Genomic DNA, 27,904 nt, shown 5'->3' on the forward strand with positions numbered 1-27,904 from the left:
TTGGTTCGACTTTCCTCTTCAAACCACCCTCATGATACTCCTAATAAGGACTTAAGGGAATTTGTTTTGCTAATAGCTGAGGAATTCTTTCCGACTCTTCTCTGTTGTCTTGGTTTGTGTTTTAATGTTTATTTTCTAGCGGAGAGGCAGCCTGGTTTGGTCCCATCATTTACCTGTTCTGAAGGATTCGGAGCTATTGAGCATCCCTTGAGGAATGAAAACACAATTAAATTCCTCTTACACTGACTGAAGCAGTTAGTTGTCAGGAAAGGCTGTGTGTTTTAGAAGACTGTGATAGTTGGAAGAATTAAGGATGCTGCTTAGTTTGTTTGTTTTCCCCAAATTTGAGCAGTTGTTTCATTCATGGCATTACCTCTTCAAAGAATGTTTTGGTTTACTTTTGTCTTGAGACCCACACGACTGGAAAGCAGTTGATAGAGCATGCTGAGGACGCTCTGAGCAGAGGAACAGTCACATTCCTGGTCAGAATTTCTTCTTCCTTTTTTTTTTTTTTTTTTTGCATAGGGAGATTACTGCTAAATGCAGGCAGTCAGTTAGATGATGGTGAGGGTTGGCACTGCGATCACTGTGTGAAGCTCAGGCTGTGGTGGTGCAGCACATCCAGTTAGAAGTCCCAGAATCATAGAGATGTTTGCATTGGAAGGGACTCTCGAAGGTTCTTGTAATCCAGCTGCCTGCAGTGAATGCAGGGGCACCCACAGCTCCATCAGGTGCTCGCAGTGCCATCCAGCCTGACCTTGGGTGTCTCTTCAGTTGCTTCTTCCATGAGATTTTGCGGTTAGATGGGCCTTGGTCTCCATGCCCCTCACACCACACTCTGTGTTGTTAGTCACTTCTGCGGTTTTCAGAGCTGGCTGCCCTTGGAAGCAGGCAGTCATCCTACCTGATGCATCTTTCTCGAGCCTTCTAAATGAATGAACTCCACAATAATGATGATATTTATTGAGCAACTAACCCAGTGGCACTGTGTGACCAGGGCTTGGGTTTTGGATGTGCACCAGCAGCTGCTGCCACTGTGTGCGTTGCTTTGTCTCATGTGCTTCAACGTTCGTGTGGGTTCCCAGACACTCGTGGAAAGAGCCAGGATATTTTTGACTCAAGAGACAGCAGAAGAGGTTTGCTGTTGTGAAGGGGAGATTGCCCGTAAAACGATCTCTTTTCCAGCAAACCAAGCAGTGTGTGGCGCAAAGACCAGAGGCAGTGATGCATGCTGGATGCACCATCTTTGCCGTGGAAGCTGCTGGTACATAGGAGGCACTCAGCAATGTGGCTTTTGCTCCTGAGCCTCACACATGGAAACCAGGACAGCCTCCATGTGGAAGAGGCACTGGGTCAATCTGCAGCAGTGGGTTTGGTGGCGGAATGGCCTGAGCTGTGCCTCAGGACACCGGCTGGGCAAGTAGAGAGAGCATGCAGAGCTGAAGCAGGAAGCATGGAGATGAGAAGCAGTGTTCATCTCTAACACTGAGAAAAACAATTCCTGCCTACCTGTTCTTTCACATGACTTTTTGCCCAGTAACACCTGTGGCAGAGATGGCCCTGATGGAGGACATCATTTTGTCCCTGCTTTCTGACCTGCTCCACTCCTCTGCAGCAAACAAGAACTGAGGAGGGGTAGGAAGGCCACCAAAAAAGCATTCATCAATCAAGCAGATTTTATGCTTGTATTATTCTATTTCTACTTTAATCATTTCCATGTAAACTCAGAGTTCATTTCCATCTGTTCTATCCATTCCACTTCCCTTAGCTGCAGTCATGGCTCTTTGAAAACCGTGGTAGACATCTGTAAATTGAGCCCCATTTTTTCAACTGTCTGTTTTTGCTTCCTTTCCTTTTGGGCAGCTGAGGCCTTTCCATCTGGTATGACATCAGCCAGCTGCCCGTTGGTTTTGAGAAGGCAAGTTGTAGTGTCCCATTGGTGACACTGTCCTGGTGGGCCCTGCAAAGCTTGGCCCTGCAAGGATCCACTGCATGATCCTGATTACTGTGCTCTTCTCAATCTCTTTGGTCCTGCAGACTGGAAGAGCAAACCAAGGGCTGAGCAATAGTGTTTTAGGAGTGTAAAAGGGGACGCGGCGTGCTTGGCTGTGGGGAAGTTGTGTTGCCATCACTGCTGTCAGGGCATTAGCGGTGTGTCTGTGCTTCTTCCAGCTTGAATGGAGTCCAGAAGAAATTGTGGATGCTCCATGTTTGCTGCTGGGGAGGAAGAGCTTTCTTTGTAGATGTTGACTCAGAGCATGTCCTCCTCCACATTTACTTCCTTTTCCTCTCCTTTGGAGAGAAAATACACAGGAGCTGACGTTGAAGACTGATTCTCCGTTGATCTCACTTTGCTCCTCCCCAAAAGCTCAGCAGGATGTGTGCTATAAAAATAGCCTCATTAGAAGCCATCTGAGTACATACACAATCACAGATCACTCAGAAGGGAGCACTGAGCATGCATGTTGCTGTTGCTGTCTTCAGAGAATTACATGACAAATTATTCCTAGCTGGAAGAAATGTCCTTTTGTAATTGGGTTTTTTTCCCTCATTCTTTCATAAGGGAGGAGTGTGTGTTTTTTAAGTAGCTTTTAGTCACTTTCATTATTTATGAGAATGCTACTCCAGATCAGAAAAAGCAAACTGCAAATGTGAGTCTCTTCTGGCTGCAGCAGCTGACGGTTCCCATTTGCTTTCAGTCATTGCCGGTTCTGCTTATCACAGCCAGAAAGAAATGCTCTTCAAAGATAAAAACAGCACCATATTGCAGCTCTGTGATGTGCACCTCTTTCCCCTCTTTTCCTTCTTTGGCAGAAAGCTGGCTGGAAGGGGATTCACTGGTTTCATTGATAGAGTTACAGTGCAGAGGAGACTTGCAAGCAGCCACCCATTTCCTTGGTTCTCCCCTGTGGAAGAGCATTGTTCGTGAGGCATTGTTGCCTATTTCCTTGCTGCATCGTCTGGCTGGCTGAAGCTTTAGGCCTTTAGGAGCTCTTGTAGCTCCATCTAAATGATTCCAGGAAGCTGTACCTGCCCATACCTGTCCAGTTCCCCATGCTGACTCTTCATCAAGCCTCCTTAAATCTCTTCTGCCTTCACATGCTTGTGTTTGACATGAAAGTGGCTGTATCGTCATCAGAAGATGAAAGTCTGATGATCAAAGCAGGCAGCAGTGTGGAAATGAGCATTGTGAGATGGTGGAGCTGGTGATACAGTAATTGGCTGTGTGACCTACTTAGGCAGAGGAGTGACACATACACATATAATGTTTGTTTGTCTCTTTAATGTTTAAAATCTATAAGGCATGTTCTGGAAAGTGAAACAGTAGCTCGCAGGTAGGAGCAACCAAGCTTGCCATTGAGTGATGGTGTGAGCATCTTCTGCCTCCTCTCCTCAACAAGCAAAAGCCTCTTGGATCTCTAAGACAACATGCCATGTTAAATGCAGGTTGGACTTGCAGAGGTAATTGCAGCCAATCCCTGGAAGGCAACACTTGAACACTGTAGAATTGCATTGTTTCACCCTCAAGAAGGAATGGCATGAGCTCAGGGACTGCAGGTGCAAGTCCCCAGGTCTGGGATCTGTCTCATCCTTCTCCCTTAGGCTCTGATCTGTCACTGGTACCTGTGTTACCTAGCAGTGCCCTTCAAGAGCTCAGTAAATGGGGCTGATGTCAGTATTAGGCCAGTGTGAGCTCAGTCCTCGTGTCACAGTGCTTGCAGTCACATCGTGGATCATGTTGAAAAGTACTTTTATTGCCAGGATGTAATGTTGATTCTTGACTTCACTGAAGGCCAGGCAGCATGTTCTGTGTTACTGTGAATCTCAAGGAGATTTTCTGGAGAAGTATATTGTATATATATATACAATATGTATATGTATATATATGTATATGTATATATATGTATATATACCTGCTGCTGCTTTGTCTCTGACTGAAGGCTCTCTGAAAGGGGAGGTGAAAATCAGCACAGCACACAGCTGGTGCAGCATCATGGACTTGCAAAGGATCTAACATGCTAGGACCAAAGAAGTGTGGAGAAATGATGGCTTACCGGATCACTTGTCTTGAGCTCCTCAAAGACCCTGGAGTATTCCCCTCTCCATCCTATCTGAGGTTTTCCAGTGTTGTTTCACTTTCTCTGCCCACTTGCTGTGATCTGTCAGTACTGTTCTCCCCAAGGAAGCTTGAAACTCAGCCATCCCACATTGTTTGTTCCTTCAGCACTGCTCTCTTCTGGGCTCTGGAGATGATTGTATTCAGTTGTGAATGGCATAGCTTCAGCAAATTGGTGGCTGAGCTTCAGACCAAGGAGCCTGGCCTGACCCTAATTTTGCTGTACACACTGGCTGGTTTTCATGTGTGACCAGAAGAAAGAGTCCTCCGCAGGTGATGCTCTGTTTGCTAGTAGAGCCATCTTCCACCATTGCTGCCCTCCTCATCTGTCTCCAAAGCTGCATGGGAGATGCAACGGAGGCACTGGGTGAACCAGTCTGACCAGTGGTTTCAGTTCTGTGCCGTTGGTGTAGGATGGTTGGATGAAGTAGGACCATGGACATGCTGAGCTGTTAGGCACAGTTCTTTGGCATTGCTAGCAAGTCACCCCATAGCACAAGTCGAGATCTTGTAGCCTTCAGACAAATTCTCTGCAGTCTGTACACCAGTCCTTCAGAGGCTGTAAGAAGAGATGAAGGTACTGTCTGTGTACCTGTTGGGACTACTGGAGAAAAGAGGACTGGGACTGTGTTGCTCCAGTTCCATGTATGTGAAGGTATTCTTCAAACCATGGTGTTCCTCTGAACGCTCAACTGGAGCGAATCTGCAGTTGAAGCTCTTCCATCTTCATCAAAACAGCGCTGGCACCTCTTAAAGTTAGCGCTGATCATTTATTCCCTTTTCACCTCAGCCCTTGGGTGCTTTCCCTGGGATGCTAGTGGGATATGGCTCTGCACAGATCTCCCTGATGGTTCCAGGTGATGCAGGGGTGCTCAGTAGAGTGCTCTGGTGCTGCAGGTTTGCTTCCCTCACACCTGGGTACATCTGTCATCTCTTCTGGAAAGCATCAGAAGACACAAAGGATCATAGTTGCGAAAGTCCAGTGGTGCTGTGTGTTTTTCATTTTGTTTTTGAGAGGACCTGCAGACTCTTTTCCAGGTTTCTGTGCTATGAAATCCTGCAGATGACAGTTGCAAAAACTTTTGAGGTACATTGTACACTGAGTACCTGCTCAGGTTTCTAACTTGTGGGGCAGTGGCAGAGCAGCAGTATTGCTTTTAATTAATACCTGCAGAGTTAAGTCACAGGTGGGAGCAGCCAGCCCAGCTGGGAAGTTAACTTTCTTGGCAGAGGTGGATATGGAGAGTCAGTGTGTGTGAGGTGCAGAGCTTCTAAGAACCCAGCAGACTGATCCTGCAGCTTCATGCCACCAAGCTGGGCTGAGGCACGCAGCCCAGTGCAGGGATGGATGGAGCACCCAGCGCTGGGACTGGCCAGGTGTGGGAGCTCTGGGTTTGAAACCTTTGAGAGATCTGTTCTACCTGAGCACATCCTTTGGAAAATGGTTGTTCTGGTAGACCACCACCCATGCTAATATTTTATGCCTCATTTCAGCTGGTTCCAGCTTCCAGCTATGAGCTCTTACTCTTCTGTGCCAAATTAAGGAAAGACAGCGTTTTCTCCCCGTGAAGATGATAATAATGCTGCAATCAAATAATCTCTCAGCCTTCCTTTTGGCATGAAAAACAGCTTCAAATTCTTCAGTCTCATGAAGTTACAAAGAATTTTTTCCCACTCTTGGACCACGTCATTGCCTTTCTTTAGAATTCTCTCCAGCTTTGCTAATCACTTAAAAACGATGCTCTCAGCCTTGCACCGGGGCAGGCTTTGTGGCTTTGCACAGAGAGAAAATGACCTCCATATGCAATCCCATTGCTCTCATGCACACGTATCCCAAAATCTCACTGCTCCTTTGGTCAGAGCACAGCCCTGTGGCTGCAGTGGCCTGGTGAGTGGGAGATGAGCGCAGTGACTGATGCACCACGTTGTTGAGCGCATTGGGCCACATTGCAGCTGCTCAGAGTGACTGGGATGATTGGTTTTGGTCCCTTTCACAGTCTTGCTTTCTGACTCCACCTCTCCTTGGGTCAGCTGTACGTTTTAGCGGCAGTGATGTCAGATTTAACTCCAGAGCATGAATAAATCTGCCCTAAATCAGCCACTTTGGAAGCCCTCTGGAAATACCTCTGCTCAGTACATGTTGAGGGCAGCATTTTACCTTACTACACTTGGCTTGTTTGTGTCTCTGGGCCGTGTACTGATTTATGGCTGGATATTGCAAAGCCAGGCATTGTCAGAAGCTCTCTCTTACTCCTGTCAATCTTCTGCTCAGAAAGCTGTATGCATAACCTCAGTGCTGGCTGTGCAGGCTCTTACTTCCACGTCACTGGGATTCTGCATTGATTTTTGTGTTGCTCTGTGCAGGACTGGCCTGTACAAGTTGTGCCATCACACTGAGCTGTTTTGCCCTCAATGGAGGCGAAAAGCCAGCTTTTACAGACTGCTTTTCTGCTTAACAGTGAGAAGTGTATTGCTTTGGTTTTGGTCTTCCTCCCCTGCCCCCAGGGGGAGGATGGTTCTCCCCAGGACTTTTGCTGCCTTTTTCAGTGTTTTGCATTTCACACCTTTGCTGTGTGATTGATTTACAATTGATCCTACCCTCTGTACTCACTCCTGGCTGCTGCCTTTGCCGCATCTCTGGAGCAGGCACTCGACTGCATTGCTGTCAGCTGAGATTGATGGACCTTTTTGGACATCCAATAATATTACCATAAAGAACTTCCAATTTTCAACCACATTTTCTCTGTCTTAATTCATCTTTCTTGCTTGTGAAAGCCCTGAATGATTTTGGGAGTATGGAGGGAAACGTGTGAGGAGGATGGGAATGATTGCGAATGATTGCGAAGGCAGGTCAAGGCTGATTCGCTCTGTTTAGGAGCTATTAATTGCACATTCCATTCCGTAATGAGAATGAGGGGATGAATAATAAAATATCTGGTGATACGATGTGATTGACCCATTTTGAGATAGCAGCTACATGTCCATGAGGAGGTTGTGCAGTAATTATTGCAGAAGATTGTTCTCTTCATCTGCTCTCTCATCTCAGCCTCCCAGCCTTACCCACTGAGCACCTTCTCCTCCACTTGCAGCGTTTGGATTTGTCTTCCAGCTCTGTCACTAGAATCTAAAAGCATTGCAAGAGTTGTTTTTGTTAATTTGTGCTTTCTTCTGACTTCCTGTGATGTTCCAAGCGGTGGGATTTTCCTTCTTTTTCATTATTGTGTGATACAATAACTGTCATCCTGAAGTTCAGCCTATTTTTCACTTAGTTTTGTCTGTTGCTTCTACTTATAACTTTTCCTGTCAGCTGTTCTGGTTGTTTATGACTTTAAGTAATGTCACAGACTCTTTAAAATCTCCAGTTTGTACAGTCTAAGCTCTTGTTACGTATTTACTTCATCTGATTTTGTACAACTGAACCAGCAATTATTTTATCATTGCATTGTGTGTTGGAATTTATTAATAACCAGTCTTGAAAACAGGAAGCCCAGAACAAGTGGTGGGATGGTGCACTTGGCAACGGAGCTGCACCTGGTCCTTGTCTGCTGTACTTAAAATCCGTCTTTTGCCACCACAGCACTTTTCTTGGTAAATCGAATCTGCTGATGTTATCCCACAGCTTTGGGGTGCATTGGTTTCTGCCTTCTCTTGCGGCGAGTTAAGAGTTTATTTATGTACTTTAGGTTGGATGTTAGGAGGAAGTTTTTCACACAGGGCGGTGAGGCACTGGCACAGGTTGCCCAAGGAGGCTGTGGATCCCCATCCCTGCAGGCATTCAAGGCCAGGCTGGATGTGGCTCTGGGCAGCCTGGGCTGCTGGTTGGTGACCTGCACACAGCAGGGGGTTGAAATGAGATGATCATTGTGCTGCTTTGTAACCCAGGCCACTCTAGGATTCTATGATACTTTGTTTAGATTCTTTTCTTCCATGAGTTTCTGGTTCTCAGTTTCCAAGATAACAACACACGCTGTTTCCTTCATCTGCTCCTGAATGGACCCTTGCTTTCCTCGCCCATCTTTCCTGGCCCACCACACCTTCTCTGCCATCTCTGATGCTTGCATCTGCCCATAACTTAGTCTCCCTGGAAGCTGTTACCATAATACATACGTATCCAGAGAAGGGCAACGAAACTGGTGAGGGGTCTGGAGCACAAGTCTTATGAGGAGCGGCGGAGGGAGCTGGGATTGTTCAGTCTGGAGAAGAGGAGGCTCAAGGGAGACCTCACTGCACTGTACAACTTCCTGAAGGGAGCTGTGGTGCAAAAGGGTCTGGCCTCTTCTCTCAGGTAAATAATACGACGCGAGGAAATGGCCAGAAGTTGTACCAGAGGAGGTTTAGGTTGGATATTAGGAGAAACTTCTTCTCTCAAAGGGTGGTCAGGCACTGGAATGGCTGCCCAGGGAGGTGGTGGAGTCACCGTCCCTGGTGGTGTTCAAGAGGGACCTGGATGAGGAGGTACAAGATCTGGTTTAGTAGCTTGTGGCACTGGTAGGAATGGGGGGGTGGTTGGACTGGATGATCTTGCAGGTCGTTTCCAACCTTGTGATTCTGTGATTCTGTGATCCTCTTCAGTCATCACTGTATGTTAAGCACAGCCATATGAGAACCATAAGGTGAGGGTCAAGTTGCTTTGAAGGGCTAAAAGAGAGTCTGCAAGACTAGGTTACTCCATGGAGGAATGCATGAAGGCAGAGTGAGCTCTGAATTAAAAATGCTGGGGACATTCAGCATTTCCTCTGCATGAGTGGGCTGCGCCTGGCACAGCACTGGGAGTTGGGACTGCCCATGTTGACCTGCCTGGTCCAGTTCTGTGCTCCTGTTCAGTGATTCACACAGAATCACAAAACAGCCAGGGTTGGAAGGGACCACAAGGATCACGAAGCTCCAACCCCCTGCCACACGCAGGGCCACCAACCTCCACATTTCAGAGCAGCCCAGGCTGCCCAGGGCCCCATCCAACTTGGCCTTGCACACCTCCAGGGATGGACGGGGCATCACAGCCTCTCTGGGCAGCTGTTCCAGCACCTCACCACTCTCTCTGTAAAGAGAGATTTAGGCTGTTTTCAACTGCTACTGTTGTTTGTGTTGTTTAAGGTTATTTTCAGTATTGGCAGGTGGTTTTATTACTTTTGTCTAGTTAAATTTTTATTATTTACCCAATGTGACAGTCACTTTAAAGAAACTGCATTAAGCAAAAGTACCTTTTATTAAGTTCTAGTTGTTAGAAGTGAGTGCTTGAAAATTAGAACTCATTTTTTCCCTGTTTTCCCCCTACTCAGGGAGTGTTTGAAGAGGAGCCCACGGAGCCCAAAAGCAGAGGGCTCCGATTCGGTGACATCTCAGTCCTCACCCAGTGAAGAGGCTGGAATGATGACTGAGGTGAAGGTGAAAACAGAGGTACCAGATGACTACATCGAAGAGGTGATCTGGCAGGATGACACCAAAGATTCCAAGAAGAACATAAAAGACGGGCAGGGAGATGTGCCAGCCGAGATCTGCGTGGTGATCGGAGGGGTCCGCAACCAGCAGACGCTCGGTAAGCTGCGGGTCCGTGCGTCCCATCCCTCAGTGCCCTGAGCCCTGGTGTGGGGGCAGGAAAGGTGCTCTGGAGAGCTGCTCCGGGAGGCTTGGCTCTGCTGGATGCGCTGGAGCCAAGGGGCGCTGCAGTTCCTGGCTTAGGATGGTTGACTTTATTTAAATTATTGCTTTCTTTTGGTGTCTGATCACCACTAAGGACTCAGCCATGATAAGGATCACTGTAAGAAAGATAATGGTGTCATTTGATGTGTTAAATCGCTTGTCCATCAGTTGAATAAAATTCATGGTGAAGCCAGGGCTGCTGCCAGGTATGTTGGTCACAGGTGAGGAGGAAAGCAGGAGAGGAAGTTGGAATATTTCGAGGAGAGTTGCCCTGAGGCAACAAATGCTTCCTGTAAATAATAAGATTTAGATTAAAAACAGTTTCTGCAGTTTGCTGTTTATTTGTTTGCTTCTCTTGTAACCTTGTGGGAATGATTTCAGCTGTTAGCTGGCTGTGGTGCACCACTTCCAAAACAGTAAAGCAGAACTTCCTGTCCTCACCCCACCTATGGCTGTGATGAGAAGAATCCTTTTCTTCTCCCTGTGATCATCACGCTGTCCTCTCCCACTGCACTGGGAATGTCTGGAGTCCTGGAAGACGCTCTGCTCCTGCTGAAAGGTTTCTTCCTCTGGCTGTGATGTAGAGCAGATCCCAGCCATTGAGAGCAGAGGCAGCTGCTGATACAAAGAAGAGGGAGGTCGGACCAGGTTTCCTTCAAGGGAGAAAGCTGACTTGAGCTGCCTGGTGTTGCTGTTGTGGTTGGTTTGTCTTGCAGAGGGAGGGAAAAGAGGCATTGATGGTAGATTTTCTCCTGGTTTTTGCTTGATCACTGTTCTCGTTGTTAGAAAAAAACTCTGGAGAGTGTCGTTAGCTGGGGATTATCTTGTGAGAATCCTTGTCCCTGTCTTCCCTTTTCCAGTAGGACAGCTGTTTAGAATGGAAGAGCAGGAGGTCACTGCTGGTTATGCAGGATCAGCCTTTAAGGAAGGCCTAAGAAGCCTGAAATCGGCTCCAACTTAGAAGTCTTCTAATGTGGAGGGAACACTCTGTGTACTTTCAGGTCTTTTTGTGCCCTCACAGCTCTTGAGAAGCTGAAGCCTGATGGGCCACTCTGAAGCACAGGAGTGTTCCCAGCGCCCCAGGCCACTGAGCAGAGGCAGCAGGAACTTCTCTCCCAGCTGCATGGAGCTGGGTGTCTGTCACACCTTGTCCCCACTCTGCTGGCTGGGCTCTGCAGGTGGTGTCCTCAGAGGATGTGGTTTTCAGCTGAGGTTGTACAAAGCAGGGAGTGGGTTTTTGCTGTTGGCTAGTCTGGATGCACACAGCACACCCCGACTGATGGGGAGGGGGATGGGCTGGGGATGATTTCCCGTCCCAATGGGGTGAGGGATGGGGGGTTATTTATTGGTTAGCAAGTGGTGGTTGAAAGCCCAGAAAGTAAACTGGAGAGCTACTCTTTGGAAGTGCTTCTTGAAATGAAGTGTGTGTGTGTGAAATGAAGTATTTGTTATTTTATAGCCTCACGCTGGGCTTCTTTAAAGGCAACTCGGTCCTGAGGCCATTGGCAGTCAGCAGCCAATCCCTTTGTGCAAGGAGCATCCTAAGTGCCCCCATTCATCCAGCCCTTCACATAATTCTCGTCTGTTGGGAAGGTGACTGAATAACTTTTCTGTTTGGCCACCAAATACTTGTGCTCTGTGTTGACCAACCCTGGTGCCCAGATACCAATTCCTTCTGGTTTCTTGGAGCTGGCTCCCAGTCAATTCTTCTGGTCCTCTCCATCCCCCAAAGAAACCGCAGACAGGCACTATTTCCATGGCCACTGACATCTGTGGAGCTCACAGGAGAAATGTCCCGTGCTGCTGCTTTGCTGGTGATTTTGGCTGCTGCTTACGGGCAGCCTATGATCACAGAGAAGCTGAGGATGCTGGGGTTCCCCGCTGCCAAGCAAAGGCTCTGCATGCTCACTGGTCCTTGCAGGAGATATTCTCCTGCAGTAGTTGTTGTGATGTGATCTGGTAGTCCTGGGTCGAAATCATTTCAGCTGTGGAGAAGGGCAGCACTTTGGTAGGATTGTCCACCCTTTCATCGGGGAAACTGAGAGTTCAGGTGTTGAAAATGGTTATTTTCGATAGAAATTCATGGCGTAGGATGAAGCAGAGGGTCAGAGCCCCTCCATCCTCTGGAAGTGCCCCCCAGGCCGTGTCCTTGTGGTGCTGTGAGGACAGGCAGCCGAGCACAAGTGGCTTTGGGTGACAGACAGCAGCTTCCCTGGGGGCTCAGTGCTGGGGCTGCACTGTGTCATGCACTGCAGGGTTTGTGCCTTTGTTTTGAGCTGCACATCTCCTGTAGGCTTCTGCTGTCTTCATGGTCTTGTCTGCTCCTACCAGAGTTTATAAGGGAGATTCCCAGCTCAGCTGCTGCCGCTCTCTTGCAGTGTTCTGATCAACTGAGGCCTCATGCATCCATCTCCTGCCTGGCTGCAGGGTCCCGTGTCTCTCCCCGAGCTCTGCACTACTCCAGTTTCTGTTCCAAGGTTTGCGGTGGCTGCACAAGAGGTTCACAGCCTGGCTGAAGGCGCAGTGCTGATGTTTGTGCTTTTGGATTGCTTGCTTTTCGTCTGCTTTTCCACAGAAATCTCACAATCCCCAGGAGTTCCCCCTTGGGGCACCCCAAGCAAAGGAAGCCAGCTGGGCCCTCTGCTCCCCATGCCAGGCCGTGGCCCTGTGCCTCCACGTTTCTGCTCCCAGCCCAGTCAGCAGCCCTGCTGCTCCCTTCCTGTCATGCTCTTCGTAGCTCCACGTGCTGACCTCGGCCAGGGCCACTCAAATAGCTGCAGCACATCAGCATGTGGCAGGGCAGGGCTGGGAGGGCAGGGAGGCTGAGAAGTTCACCTCAGAGCCATCTAAATTACAGGGGAAAATTAAGAGGTGTTGGCGTTTCAAACCAAGAGAAGGGGTGGGCTGCTGGCCGGGTGTTGGGTCACTGTGTGACGCTGGGGATACCTGAGCATTGGTGTTTTGGAGGGCTGTTTGGAGTTACCTGTGAGATGATGAGGAGAAGCTTTATACAAGGCTGTTGAAGCTCTCAGCATGGTCCCTGCTTTACAAGAAGTATTTTGGAGAGGATTTTTCAAGTAACACGTAAAATCAGAAGCGCTTCTGAGACAGAGTAAAGAGTCAATCCTTCTGCTTTGGGAGTGTCAGTCTAACATACATGTGCTTGATTTGTGCCATGACACTGATCTCTCATGTGTTGAGCTGCTCAGGGCATGTAATTCCTGAGCACTTTGGATTCTCCCTGGTTAAACCCACAAAATAGTGCTGCAAAAACTTAACCTCTGTGCAGCCTCTGACAGTTTGTTACTAAGCCACAGGGACAGTTGGGTCTCAGAAATTTTTGATAGGCATCGGCCACCCTTATCCTTTGGAAGTGATCCACTTTAAGGGCTCCTTTCTGATTTATTTTTTCTGCACAATTTAGATGGAAAAGCAGTGGAACGTGGCTCTCCCGTTGGATATACACGAAATCGATATTCAGGGACCTGGATTTTTGACCATGCATTGAGATACACGTCTGGTATGTGATGGAAGGGTGTGAAAGTCTAATCAGGGAGCAAGAGAAGGCTCTGAACGCACTGGGTGTGCCCAAATTCCAGCTGCAAGGCTCAGCAGGAGCCTGGCCAAGCTGAATGCACCAACTAACCCAAATCTTTCCCCATCTCCACTCCTGCAAACAGCTTTAACCTGCATGACGCATCCCAAGGCTGGCAGAACCCACTACAAACAGTGATTGCAGAGGCAGCGTCAAAGGCAACACAGGCATGTTCTCTGTAAGACCTTACCAAGTGATGCCTTTTCCTTTGCTTTACCTTCCCTTCACTCTAACGTGTTATTGTGGCAAATCGTCCCTCCTTTCTCTCGTTCTGGGACCTGTGCCTCTGCCCCCGCCTGGGTGGCTGCTGGATTTTCTCCCTGTCCCCACGTGGGTCATCCTGCTGCGCCATCTGCATGCAGGAGGTGGGGAGAGGTCCGCTGGAGGAGCTGACTGCAGCTTCCCCCACACTGCACGTGAGACCTGGGTAGTTTTGGGGGGATGATATGTGGCCGTGGGACGTGCTGGGCCACCTCCTGTCCTTACTTCCCAGGCAGAGTCCCTTGTGCATTTTGGTTTGTGTCAGGGAGGGAGAGCACTGCAGTCACTTGTATGGGGGTATGTTTTCTTGAAGAACCTCTGCAGAAGCAAATGCATGTATGTGCTGTAGACTATCTGCAGAGGAAGGGAGGAATGCAAGAAACGCAGGGGAAAAAGGTCAGCCTAGAGCCCCTCACTGCTTTTTATTTTCTTTTTTTTTTCCCAGTGCTCTGTATGTGCACAGTGCTGCTTTAGGGGTGCAGGTGGGCGTCAGTCTCATTTTGCTGTTGGTACAGCTGAACCTGAGCTATTGTGCAGAGTTCAGGATTGGTAGGGCCTAAGTGAGAGGAGTGTGCTCATCTTGTGGCTGCGCTTTCTTTGGGGCTCCAGCTGGAAGAGTTTGCAGAAGAGAACTGTGAAGGTTGGTGATTAACATCATCAGTCCTCAGGCATGGAAGATAGGTCTGGCAGATGCTGTTGACTTGCTGATATCATGGGTTTCACTCAGGAAAACCCTTGCAGAGTGACCACTGTTGATGACTGGCGATGACACCATCCAGGTGTATCTGTATGCATGAAACGCAGCTGGCTGTGATAACTAGGAGGCTGTGGAGCAGTTGAGACATGGTGAGCTGGCTGCAGGAGGGGTGTGGTAGAATATTTTGTCAGGTGTGTGCTCCTGTGTATCAGACTGTAACCAGTTGCCTGTTTGAGCATCACTCCTCGTAAGCTCAAAGGGCAGTCTGAAGTGATGCTGGCATGCTGGACAGGGAATTCTGTGCTCTCTGAGTTGGAAGGAGGGTTGTTTTCTTCCCAAGCTGTAAGCAACGGGACATGGGAAAAAAAGAATGTGAGCGTAGTGTGTTCAGAAAACACTCTTGATTTTGTTCCTTTGTCTCGAGTGGCGCTGGTAAGTACTGCTGTGAGATGGTGCTTGGGAGCGTTTGTTTGCATGTGGGTGTGAATCTGTGGCTCGTCTCTGAGTTTTGCTGTTTCCCATGGTCAGGAAAAGGCTGTTCTGAGGTTGCATGCGTGTCCATGGAAGGAAGCTGTGCTCGTTCTGAGTGGCAGCTCAGCCCTGCTTTGTCCCACCGCCCCTTGCAGGAGGTGCTGCCTTTGCTCTGTGGGTGAGGACATGCAGGATCGGTTTCTCGCCCGCTGATGGACAGCTGACAAATGCAACACATTTTGCAAGTGAGGGCTTGAAAGGCTGATTTATAACCTGTTTGCCAAGAAAGGTTGAATTGTCTTAAATGATAAATCTGAGGAAATTTGTGTCTGCCTGTCTGATAAACAGAAGAGACTGAATTTGTTGTGTGATTTCATCATTACAAATGATTCTCCCAGCTCTGTTCCTCTGGTTTCATTTCAAAAGACCGTTTGCAGATGTGTGTTTTCTGGAATTAGATACACAAATTGAGAAGAGAGACTGTTGTGGTCATGTGATTTTCCTTAAAAAGGTCAGAAGTTCTATTTGTATCTATTTGGTTTCCTCTGGGTGGATATTTACCAAATCTCCATGGGTTTCCTGAGAAATTTGTGCATTGTACATTTCTTGAGAAATTTTGAAAACTGCTTGCCTGAAGATAACACGCTGCCTTCTTTTTTCAGTCGGAAAGCTCTTTTTCCCATATACTGGGAACTTACTGAAAAGTAATTCAAGGTTATTTCTGTCCATAGGAAATATTAGTCATTATTATAAAATTATAAGTCGTGCTATTTTGAGAGAGGTCCTTTCATGTTAGCAAATTTATAAAGTTGTACTGAAAATGTGAGTTTGGGGTAATGTGCCATGGAATCTTAAATAAGGCTGAAAAAAGCATCAAGCCTGGGATAGTGATTTCCTGCACTTATCTCCGTGAACCTTCCAAAAATTACTTTGCTGCAAACTGCATTCTTTTGTCCCTGGTTTATGGATAAGTAAATTGTGAGGTTTTTTTCCTGATCTAATGTGGTGACGTATACCTTTCTGTCTTGTTTTTTTTCAGGGTCTTATGAGTGTGGAATATGTGGGAAGAAATACAAGTATTACAACTGTTTCCAGACCCATGTGCGAGCGCATAGAGGTATCTCTCTCCTGCTCAAATATTCGGGAATCCTGGGGTAACATTTAGGCTCAGAGGGTGTCTCTGAGTAGGCTTTGAAGGTTGCTCTTTGCTTCTCTGTTGGGTGGCCTGTGCACAGGCTGAGCTTGGTGACTGGCTAAACGCTGCAGCTTTACGCTCCAGCAGTGAAATTGTGATCAGCTGCTGTGCTGGGAGCACTGGGGTAACCACAGCATTTACTGCATGGGGCTCTTTGGGGCAGTGCTGTGTGCTGGCAGAGCTGCAGATCACAAGCCTCTCCCATGAGACAAACTCCCATGCCAGCCCCAGGGGTGGGCATCTGCCTGAGGTGTTCTGGTCCATCCCTGCAATGCATGAATGGAGGACAGTGACAGTCCAAAGCAAACTTCAGGCCTTCAGGATGTTCATACAGGCTCAGAAGGTTGCTTTTCTTTATAAAAGAGGATTACACGTGGTAAAACACATGAGGTGCTGATTCAACTGCTGTTTCTGGATGCCCGTAGCACAGGTTACTAAGTTTTGTATCTCGCTTTGTTAGGCAATGGTGATGCCCCTGTGTTTTCATGTACACATCAAAATGATGCTTGAAATCACCCCCGTGGTCTTGCTGAGGTCCAAATATGTTGTTTGCATGAAATGTCTTATGCTCAGTCAGAAGGGATTTTTATTTTATTTAAATTCTCTGTAAGCCTGGCCAATCTCAAGTTATTTAATTGCAGAGGTGGGAAAGTCTTGCTTGACTGTTTCATAGGCACTTGCAGCTACATCGGTGTTTTTACATGAGTGAAAAGTGGAACTTCTCAGTGTTTGTATTTTCTTTCACCCGAGTTGAGCAGTGTGTGTATGTGTCAGATTTGTAGGAGCATCTGTTGTCACTAGCAATATCACTGCATTTGGTCTTCCATTAAACGATTGACTGTGATGTCTGGAGGAGTGCAAGGGGATCTCCCAGTGAAAACTGAAAATCCAGGAATAATGAATGCTAAGTATTACTTTCGATGTGTTTAAACTCTCAGAAGTCAGTAACTGTACAGCTGAAAAGCAAACATGCACCCATGACTTGTCAGTGTTCCATCACATAATACATCCTTCAATTGCTTGGTTGTGTAGCCCTTGTGTGCTGTTTAACACCATAGAGCTTCTTCTCTGTCCTTAGATACATGCAGAATTGTTTTTTAACTCTGGTTTTTCTTTCTGAATACCAAGAAAATTCCTAGAAGTCCTTTAAATACTGCTGCAAAGGAGCTCAGCAGTTGAAGAAAAAAATCCATAAAATAATAGAGCGCAGCAACTGTCCCACATAGCATGGGAGAAGATCAGGTTTGATACCATCTAAGGAACTTGAATGTGCAGAAGTCTGTGTGACCCAATGGGATGCATCCTAGGGTCCTGAGGGAACTGCTGGATGAATTGCTATGGCATCTCCATCACCTTTGAAAAGTCATGGCAGTCAGGTGAATCCCCCAGTGAATGGAAAAGGAGAAGCAGAACCCCCATTTTTAAAAGGGTAAGGAGGAGGACAAAGGGGACTGCAGGCTGGTCAGCCTCACCTCTGTGCCCTGTAAGAGGAGCAGATCCTCCTGGAAAGCATACTAATGCACGTGGAAAACAGGGAGGTTAATGGAGACATCTAACATAGCCTCACTAAGGGCACGTCGTTTTGCCTGACAGAGGTGGTGGCATTCTGTGACGCAGTGACAGCAGTGGTGGACAAGGAAAGTGTAACTGGCATCATCTGCTTGGACTCATCCAAAACCTTTGATACGGTCCCACACACACATCTAAACTGGAGAGATGTGGATTTGATGGATGGACTATTTGATGGATGAGGAATTGGGTTGCCAGAGAGATCAGGACAGGTGGAGAGGAGGGCCTGTGCCAACCACGTGAAGTTCAACAAGGTGAGGTGCAAGCCCTGCAGCCCCAGGCATCAGCGCAGGCTGGGCAGTGGCTGGGTTAGACAGCTGCCCTGCAGAGAAGGGCTCGGGGTTTCCGATGAATGAAAAGCTGAATGTGAGCCAGCAATGTGTGCTTGCAGCTAAGAAAGCCAGCTGTGTGCTAGATGGCATCAAAAGCAGCGCGGGCAGCAGGGCGAGGGAGGAGAGGGTCCCCTCTGCTCTGCTCTCATGTGATCTCACATGCAGTGCTGCATTCAGCTCTGTGGCCCCCAGCACGACAAGGATGTGGACATGCTGAGGCAGAGGACTCTGCGAAGATGCTCAGAGGTCTGGAGCACTCTGTGGAGATGGGCTGAGGGCTGACTGAGACTAGAGAAGAGAATCTCACCTCATTGCAGCCTTCCAGTACTTACATGGAGCTACAGGAAGGATGGGAGGGACTCTGCCAGGGCTTGTAGTGATAGGACAAAGGGCAGCAGTTTCGTACTAAAGAGAGTACATTTAGATAAGATGTTGGGAGGAAATTCTTTCCTCAGAGGGGGTGAGGCCCCAGCACTGTGCCCAGAGCTGTGCTGCCCCATCCCTGGAGGTGCCCCAGGCCATGGATGGGCCCAGGCAGCCTGAGCTGGGGGACAGCCAGCCCATGGCAGGGGTGGGGATGGGGGCTGTGAGGGCCCTTCAACCCAGCTGTGCTGTGAGTCTGTTATTCTGTGATGTATTCATACAGAGGACTTCACTGTTGTTCCGCAGCACTGCAGTAATTTTGCAATAACAATTGCAATATTTAGATTTGAGGCAAGAATTGCTTTTATTTCACTTCTTTCCACCAAGTACCATGGGGTCCTTACTTCAACAGGAGTTTGTAGGAGCTGTATTGCTGTGAGGTCACCTCCTGTTGTGTGGTTCAATTTATTTGGATTTATATGTTTATTTATATTGATTGTGAAATTAGGCTATGCATCATATGGTCTGGGTGCATCAACATGCACTCATCAAATTGATATCCATAGATTTCTCATGAACTCAGAGAAGACATCATTTTGCTTTCAAAGTCTTTTTAACGTGTAGCTATAGAAGATGGAAATTTTCAAAATTTTCTATGTGGAAATTCATTTGTAATTTTCATGTCAGCAATGGAGAAGCACAAGTTATATTTCTGAAACTTATAAAGTGTTGTTTTATGCTGCTGTAAATTGATGCATGCAGCAGTAACATTTAAAGTGCATTTAAATTGCCCTAAAACAATGAAAATCAAAATGAGATATTTATTCTTGTACACCAGTCAACAAGAAATCAAATTGAAAGCTTGATGCAACTCTGCAAATGTGATTCTTCCAGAAGCAGAGCCCAAGCTGGCTGGTAAAGCACTGCAGCAGTGTACCTGAATGCAGAGAAACAACACACCACTGAACGTGCACATAATGTGTACTGGGGAAAAAAAAGAGGCTTATGTAGAGCAAGGCCCTGTGTCCTGTTACCCAGTGAGAATCAGACACTGAGCTGTACCAGTGTACCAGCAACAATGCTGGAAATAGCAGAAGACTGCAGGACTTTTGGTGAAAGATGCATATCTAAGGTTTTATATGGCTTGTATTTACCACCATAACAAACATGAGATAACCTGGTTGATCATACACTGAGGGTGCTGTGCTTCACTCTGCGTGTTCTCCCTGTGAATCTGCAGTCCATGTCTTGGATGAAGCCCTGAAGCACTGGCAGGGCAGCTCTCTGGGTCTGCTTGTCCCCAAGGCACTGCAGGTTGAGCTCCGTTTGCCTCTTACTTGCAGTTAGCAGCTGCCAGAAGGTTCCTTCCATCATTTCTTCTTGGCTGGATGAGGAAGGACCAAGAGCAGGACCTGGCATTCCCTCTATGTCTGATACTTGCTGTGAGCATCACTGCAGCCACCCATCAGTTACCTGAGGGTATGATGACAGGTCAGCTCACCAGCCCCGTGTCAGAGTAGCTGGAGTTACTCTTCCTCTCCTCAGCTGCTTTCTTTCAGGGTTTTTTGGTTCCTCTAGCAAAGTACCTCCTTTAGGTATACCTGTTACCTCTTGAAAAACTTTGCTGCTTTTTGCTTTCTTGCGCTGTTCCTGTGTTGCTGACTGGACCTGGGGAGCTGTGGGTTGCTCCTGCAGATGGGCAGAGATGGTGATCAATGGCTACTTCTTGTCATGGGAGAGGGGAGAGGTCCAGACCTGATCAGTACAATTATTTTGGGGCAGAACAAATGAAAAAGCATTCCAATAGCCAGTCCTCAGTCAGTGGCACAAATTCTGTCCCCAGGAGGGGAAATGTGAAGGTTCCACATTGCCCCTGCTTTGCACTGGGATATTTCTGAGCTCGGTTGGGCACTGCCTGCTGTCGCGGTAGCAGCTGTAACAGGGGAGCTGGGGGCTTGTGGCTGCTGCAGGCCTGAGGTCTTTCGCCCTTTCCCTTCTTGTCCTGACCCGTCAGCTCCTTGCTTTGCAAGACCCGGATTTCATGCCTCCTTTGAGCTCAGTTCCACATTCAGACTGTCACTCTGGTGACAACTCTAAAGAGCAGAAATCATGTTCTTCATTATAGCAATCGTTTTCAAGAGAAATTGCCTGGATTTTTTTGTATGTGCACCTGAGTCTCCGTGGCAGAGAAGCTCTGCTGGCGGTGACTTCCTTTCCTCAGGCTGATTTGGTTTTTGTTGTCTGTGTTCGGGAACAGGTGGTTTCTTGTTGGATAAGTGGCATTCTCTTGTTCATTGAGCATTCCCTGTGGTGCTCAGCGTGGCTGGAGGAACTCAGCCACTTCGCAGTGCCCAGGGTGGGGAGAACTCTTGCTGGGGAAGCTCTGGCTTGCTGGGGTGAGCTCCCACTCTGCTTTGCTCTCAAAGCCCAGATGCAGGTGTTGGAACCCCCCGTAAAGCTTTCTGCCGAGTCAGAAATGTAGGTAAGAAGCATCCTCACAGTTGGGCTACCTAGAAAGAGATGAAAAGCCTGTGTTCCTTATCCCATGCCTCCCCAGAACTGAAAAACAAACCCAACAAGTTGCGTTCTTGAGCTGAATGGCTCCTTTGTGAGCTGCTCTGCTCCTCTCCTGCTGCAGAGCTGGAGCTGCAGATTCTGCCTGTGCTGGTAGGAACCATCCAGGGCAAACACTGCGGCTTCGCCTACGGGAAGGCCAGCCTTAGACATGTACAGTGCTTTCTGTTGAGCTGCGTGGGGCTTTTCAAGTCATGAGGAGGTTTGGAGTCTCTTCAGGAATTAGTGAGCTCAGAAGTTTCGTTTTGTACAGTTTGGTCAGGTTGGAGCGATGTGAGCAGCGAAACATAGCTGTGTTTTGAGTCAAGAAAGTTATTTCACTTCTAGGTAACTCAAAAATGGCTGAAATTACTTTATTAGGCTTTAAAAAAAAAAAAGGAAAAAAAGTAAATTTAAGAACGTCTGGGCTGAAGCCAAACAAGTGAAATTTTTACCCAGCAGAGAATTCTTCAGAAAGCAAATGAAAGCAAATGGCCAGGCTGGAGGTTAACCCTTGCAGGATGCATCGCCTCCACTCTGATAAAGGGTGGAAGCTCTCCATTTCCAGATGAACATTTCTGGGCTAAATAATGATTTTGTTGGGTTGTTTCTCCTCATTATTTAGTGATGTAGTCTGGTTGCTGCGTTGCCCTGAGGAGGGGCTGCCCAGGAGAAGCTGCGTGCACCGCAGTACGGTTGGTGTCTTTAGATGATGTTCATTCCAATGGTCCGAGAACTTCTCAGAGCTTCTGGAGTCTTGCACTGATATTTTATGGGAAGGGTTTCTGCTCAGTTCCCAGAATATGACGAGGAAGATGCCTCATTCCGCTGTGAGTGTGGAAAAGAGTGTTCTTCCTATGTGCCTGTTTGTGGAGTCTGAGTTGGAGCAGTTCCGTGAGATAAGAGTAGAAAATTAATGAAGAAATGACTGATCTTGAGCAGATGGTGTTTTTGTTCTGAAGAAACCTGGGTTTCACCTGCATGGTTACCTGCTGCTGAAAAGCCATGCCATATCTGGGGAGATATTTGCCCCCTGTGCCCAGCATCCCTAGTTTTAACTGCGTGCTTCCAGCTCTGCAGCAGATTTTAATACGAGATACAGAGAGTTTCTTGTGACACAGGAGTTAACATTCTTGCTTTCCAGCTTTCCTGCTGATCTCACAATGTTTCAGCTTTCTCAGAATTTGCTCTTTTGTTTAAAGCTGTAATTACTTGGTCTGAGCCCAAAGGTGATTTAGAATGGGCTGGTAGGGGATTTTTAAGGTTTTTTCTTTATTTTATTTTATTCATTAAGACTTTATCTTATGACTAAGAGTAACAGCGTTTCTTAACACAGTTCAGATCTGCTCCTTAAGCCTTTGCGTGTTGCTTGATGTGTCGCTTGTTACATTTAACTATTTTTAAAATCTGTGTAAATGACAGAAATGGTCTGGTGCATGCATAGCATGTATCTTTCCTTCACGTCGTTGCCTGTGAGCACTGGGACAGTATTTTGCAGAACTCCGTTGTGCCACAGCTGTCTGTTCCCTGAAGTGATAGCAGGGATTTCAAACAAATAGCAGCTGAGGAAAAATGCATGGGTTGGACTTATTAGGCTTTTTAATCTGGCCCCACTGTTTATAAAGTTGTGCCAAATTAATTGCATGGTGTTTAATCTCACTGCCTAGAAAAGTGATCGCATCGGGCAGGTTAACCAGAAGAAATGTACGAATTCACAAACGCGCAGGCATTTATTTTTCTTCTTTTCAAGAAACAAGAAGGAAATTAAATGCAAACTGTTCATTACTTAAACTTGCAAATTTAAAATTTAAAAATGCTGTGCCATTCCGCATCTTCGGCTTTCAGAGCGACGTGAGCACGATTCCAAGAGACACACGGAATATTTGGAAATGTGGTTCTGTTAGTAGATAACTTGCAGTATCTGCAGCTTAGGATGAATATGACACACTTCAAAATGGCTTGGAAGTCCTCATCATTTACAACCCTTGACTTGTAATACTGGGTTTTGTTTTCCAGCTTGCAGCTTTGCCCGTTGTGTTCATTCAGGACTTGAATGCAGTCTTTGCAGTGTGCTGCTGGCGTTATTAGAGCAGAGGGAGCGTGCTGCCATGCGTTCACAGCAAGCCGGGGTGGAACGGCCCCAGGGAGCTTCCTGTGGCTGTGGCCCATCCCTGGCATAGGCTGTGCTGCTGTTGCAGGAGGGAGCACAGTCCCTGGGGAGGTGGCAGCAGCCTGGGCCGCGTGTCTCCCATGGGAGCTGGGCTGGGCACAGCGCTGCCGTCTTGCTTTCATAGAATCCTAGAATGGCCTGGGTTGAAAAGGACCACAGTGACCATCTTGTTTCAACCCCCTGCTGTGTGCAGGGTCGCCAACCACCAGACCGGGCTGCCCGGAAATGCACGAGGATTTCCTTCAGCATTAATTACAAAGGCACGCCGTGAGCAGCGCCGTGAGACGAGCCGGTCCCTGCAGCCCGTGCTGTACGGCCCTGCCGTGCCTGGGACGGGCAGGATGACGGAGCACGGGGTGCAGCGGAGCCGCGAGGGCTGTGATGGAGCTGCTGCCCGGCTGGGCGCGGAGGCGGCCGGTCCGAGCCCGCTGGGCTCCGTGCAGCGCATTGCTGGGCGCGGGGATCCCTTGCACGGCCCGGTGCAGGACAGCGATGCAGGCGTCGGACGCGGGGCAGAGTCCGCTGTCAGATCTAAGTGCAGCTCTTTCTCTTTGCAGACACTGAAGCTGCCTCAGGTGAAGGAGCCTCACAAGGCAGTAAGTACTCACGGCGCCGTGCGTGCGGAAGGGGGGAGCGGGGCCTGCCGTGTGCGAGCGCCGCGGGCGTTCTGCCCTCGCGGGAGCCGGGGCGGAGGCCGAGGGCCCCGCGGGCCCTTCCCGCAGCTGCGGCGCCGGGTTCGGCCGGCAGGGGGCGCCCCGCGCCGCGGACATGGCGGCGAGCGGGAGAGCAGGCGAGAGGGGGCGGCCGCGCCGCGCGCCTTCGGGGAGCGCTGAGCGGACGGGCCCCGCCGCACCGCCTCGGCCCCCCGACCGTCACGCGGCTTCCAGGCGGCCCGGATCCAGGCTTTGCTGTAGGGTCTTTGAACCTGGACCCCACGGTTTCGCTGAGGAAAGGCGGTGGTGGAGCGGGGACCTGGAGGCGTCGGGAGCGCGGAGCGAAGCGCGGGATGTGGGGGGGAGCGGGCAGGAGAGGGACAGGCGGTGTGAGGGGGAAAACCTTCCCCGAGCGGGGGGCAGCGGCAGAGGTCGTGCCCGCTCCGTCCTGGGAGGCTTTCGGTTAAGGCGCCGGGTGAGCGGGCGTGGGCGCAGAGCCGGCTGGGTCAGAGAGCTCTGTGGTCTGTGGTCCCGCTGGATGAGAGCTGCGGGTTTCGTTGGAAGGTAAGTGAGCAACCTCAGTGGGTACAGAGGCACCAAGCTGAGCCCGGCTGGGTGAGGAAACAAGTTAGCTAATAGTAAAGAGCAGAAATAATGAACGAGAGCAGTCGTGCCACCTTGATCAAACTGCTGCCTGTTTGTCAGGCCGGTCCCGTGAGGAGAGATGGGGCGGCCTGCAGGACAGCCGTGCGGCCCAGCAGCCACACAGCCAGCAGCTGCCCATGGAAGGGCTCTGCAGATGGGCTCTCAGCTCACCCAGTGACACGGGTCTGCAGCTCCAGGCACAGACTGGAGGCTGCTTCGCAGGCTGTGCTGTCCGCTCTGGTGTCTCTCGCTCAGTAGCTGCCGTGCTGCCTGCTGGTGTTTCTCTTACCTGAGCCTTTCCAGGCTCATCTCATGCTCACTTGCTTTGGATTTTGGCATGGAGCTGTCTATATCCTGAGCATGTTTGTTTGGGCATTATAAGCATCCTTTCTGTCTGAGCTTTGCATGTTTTGTTTTTTTTCTGTAAGTGAACTTTTTCTCTTCTTGCGTGGCACAGGAGTGCTTTTGGCTGAGAAACAGAGGGCAAGACAAAGGGGAAAAGAGTAAGGGTTTGTGCCCCTGCTATGTGAGTAGACCCCGCACCATTTGAGCCATAGCAGGGCGTCTGTGACCAATACCTGCCTCTTCTGTTGTGGCTGCTGGCTGCAGCTCAGGGAACTGGAGAGAATGGGAAGTCAGGGGTGTGAAAAATCCCTGGGAGGGGGCAGCAGCAAGAAGCTGCTCTGTGAGCAGGGTCAGAGCAGCAGCCTTGATAGCTGCAGAGGTGCAGCAGTGAGGACAGGGGCTGCCTTCCATCCTTCCTCAGGGCAGTACGACCCCTGCTGTCCCCAGTGCAGGAGATACGGGGCCCATTGTAAGCAGACACACTCGTTTCCCTCCCAAAATAGTCTCACATAGCTGAAGAGCTGGAGGCAAGAGCAGGCCACCAGAGCAGGGAGATGGTGAGTGGTGCCATTGCCCACCTCTGCAGAAGAGCCGCTGTGTGTGTCGCCTGTCTTACAGCTTTAATGTGGAACAGCTCAGCCAGCACTGCTGTTCCTGACTGCAGATGGTTTCCTGACGAAGTCACCTTCCCCTTTCCCTCCTTGAAATAATTCAGCTGTCTTCTTTCCTCCCTATGCCCTCTCCTCTGGGGCTGGATTCAGTCCCTGGCCTTGCCTTCTTGCCTCTGCATGGCTCTTCTTTGACTCAATGGTCCTCTTGTTTCCTTGTTCCGTTTGCTCCTCTTATATTTTAGGAATTTTTTATTTATCTTTCCTTTCCTGCTATTTTTGTTTTTCCTGCTGCTCCAGTGCCATTCCTCTGCAACTCGATTTGGCTGTTTACACCCTTTCTATCACAGACATCTGTATTGTTCAAACCTTCCTTTGCTATTTTGATCTTGTTGGGAACTTCTAGATTCTTAGGCTCTGCATGCGAGGTTTGCTGTCTTTTTCCAAAATTTCTTAGTATTTAACAGTTAAGGCAGGATCTTGTTCTTTCCAATGTGCTTCTCCATGGGTCTTTGGGGCATAGAGTGCGTCCATTCAAAACTTACTGAAGAGGATCCCCCTTGTCCAGCAGCAGATCCTTGGCAGTGGTTCAGGTAGCTCAAACTGCAGGTTTTTGAGAGATGTTCACGTTTTCCCCATGGTGACTTTTTTGGAGGCAGCTGTTCCAGCCACAGCGGACACCTGAGGAATTTGGGGGCAGTGGGGACGCATCTCCAGTTGCAGAGCACAGCATGTGGTTGTGTCCCACCCAGCCGTGGTGGCAGTCAGCTGTGCTGTGCTGCACTGCTAAACCCCAAGGGCAGGGAGAGCTCTTTGCTCTTGGGAAGCACCATCCCCACCCTGCTGTGCTGGGTTTGTGAGCTCTGCTTGGTCTGTTGGATGATGGTGGGTTTATGCAAGGGGCTGGAGGGCTGTGGGAGGAGCAGGCTGCTGCAGGCTGGGCTGGCTGCTCTGGGAAGAAGGAAGCTGTGGGGTGAGCAGGGCCACGGCTGAGGCCACTTCTTTGTTTGCTGCTTAAAGAGGAGATGCTGGTGTTTAGACTTTCTAGGTGGGAAGGCGCTTAGAAGACTCCCTTGAGGAAAAGCTGTTGGTTATGTGCAGCTGTTGGGGTTTTTAGTCTATAGATTTCCTCTGGGACTCACTTCTCTTATTTGAACCCATTCTTTCCAGAGATCTGTGGTGCTGAGGAGAGAGAGTGCTCTTGGGGACATGATTGCATGGCATTGGGAGCTTCTTTTTAGCTTTGGCTCAAGGTCCAAGACCAGAATTCCCACATGTAGAGAGAAGAAAACAATACAACCCACAGTGCTAATGTGTTAATAGAGACTTGTCGAGCTGCCACCAAATTTGACTGATAGGGAAGAAGGAAGGAGAGAGGTTTTGTAAAGAAAGCCTTCTTCGATATTTCTTTGTGGACAAGGATGGCCAGTTTGACTGACAGTTCCTGTGGAAAGGCCTGGCAGTCATTTCTGAGATGTTTTCACGTCTGTGTTATTTGCTCCAGACTTTTCAAAGTCCTCGGGAAGAAGGTGTTTGTACTAGATGTGCACCATCATTCTCCATGGAAATTCCATTCATGGTTAAGGGAGTTTGAAACTTTGTAAAAACAGTCTCCCTCCTGCTGCTCACATACCATGGGAAATTCTTGGCAACCTGAGAGATAGCTAAATAAAACCACTGGCAAGCAGAGGTCCCCAAACCCTTCCCAGCAGGGATGGTGCCAGCAGTGTGGCTCCAGGCAGCATCACCTTGGTGTGAGCAGGTGCTTTGCAGGTTGCCTTCAGCGCACATTTCACATTTTAGGGGCAAGAGGGGCTGTGACCGTTGTTGAATCAGTGACTGCTGAGTGCTTGCCTAGTGATTGCTGAGCCACTTCCCATCATTTATCAGCAGTCCCAGGTGAATGGAGACTTGCCAGTGTGACACCCAGCTACAAGAAGAGTTGGAAGGTGGATCCAGGAAAAAGCAGGATGTCAGCTTGACCTCGGTGTCAGAGAAGGTCATTGTGCAGATCATCTTGGGTGTGCTCATGCGGCGTGTGCAGGTCAACCAGGGGATCGGGCAGCATGGGCTCAGAAAGGCAGGTCCTGCCTGACTAACCTGATCTCCTTCTATGACTAGGTGACCCACCTAGTGGGTGTGGGAAGGGCTGTGGATACAGTCTGCCTAGACTTCAGTAAAGCCTATAACCGTGTCTCCCACAGCATTCTCCTGGAGAAGGTCTTGGGCAGGTCAGTGCTCTTTGCTGGTTGAAGAGCTGCCTGGAATGGCTGGGCCCAGAGAGTGCTTGTGAACAGAGTTACATCCAGCTGGTGGCAGGTCAAGCGGTGCACATCAGGAATGGATACTGGAGTTGACCCTGTTTAACTTGTTAACTGGTGATTGGGACGAGGGAACTGAATACACCCTCAGTGAGGGTGCAGGTGACGTGACGTCGGGGAGAACACTGATCTTCCTGAGGACAGGAAGGCTTTGCAGAGGAAGGCACAGGCTGATCAATGGGCTGAGACTAATGGGTCAGTGTGGGGAAGGGGAGCTCAGGGGAGATCTCAGTGCTCTCTGCAACTGCTGACAGGAGGTTGTGGTGAGGTGGGGTCAGCATCTGCTCCCAGGTAACAGCGATAGGACGAGATGATGGCCTCATGTTGTGCCGGGGGAGGTTCAGGTTGGGTATTAGGAAAATTTTCTTC

At 49.0% G+C, this 27,904-nt stretch overlaps 1 protein-coding gene across 14 annotated transcripts in view; it reads left to right on the forward strand.

The window, feature by feature from the left end:
* ZNF618 (zinc finger protein 618) overlaps nt 1-27,904 on the forward strand; it is a 136,337-nt gene that overhangs the window by 68,126 nt on the left and 40,307 nt on the right. For 8 of the 14 annotated variants that reach the window (XM_052680700.1, XM_052680699.1, XM_052680707.1 and 5 more), the window contains exons 3-6: nt 9,397-9,653; nt 13,182-13,277; nt 15,821-15,898; nt 23,521-23,559. In XM_052680700.1, coding sequence (XP_052536660.1) covers nt 9,397-9,653; nt 13,182-13,277; nt 15,821-15,898; nt 23,521-23,559 — 470 coding nt within the window. The remainder of the gene's footprint in view (nt 1-9,396; nt 9,654-13,181; nt 13,278-15,820; nt 15,899-23,520; nt 23,560-27,904) is intronic. The other 6 variants (XM_052680711.1, XM_052680705.1, XM_052680710.1 and 3 more) reach the window with 3 other exon arrangements.

Source organism: Tympanuchus pallidicinctus, unplaced genomic scaffold (assembly GCF_026119805.1).
Source record: "Tympanuchus pallidicinctus isolate F22 unplaced genomic scaffold, pur_lepc_1.0 scaffold19, whole genome shotgun sequence".
Classification (NCBI taxonomy): Eukaryota; Metazoa; Chordata; class Aves; order Galliformes; family Phasianidae; genus Tympanuchus; species Tympanuchus pallidicinctus.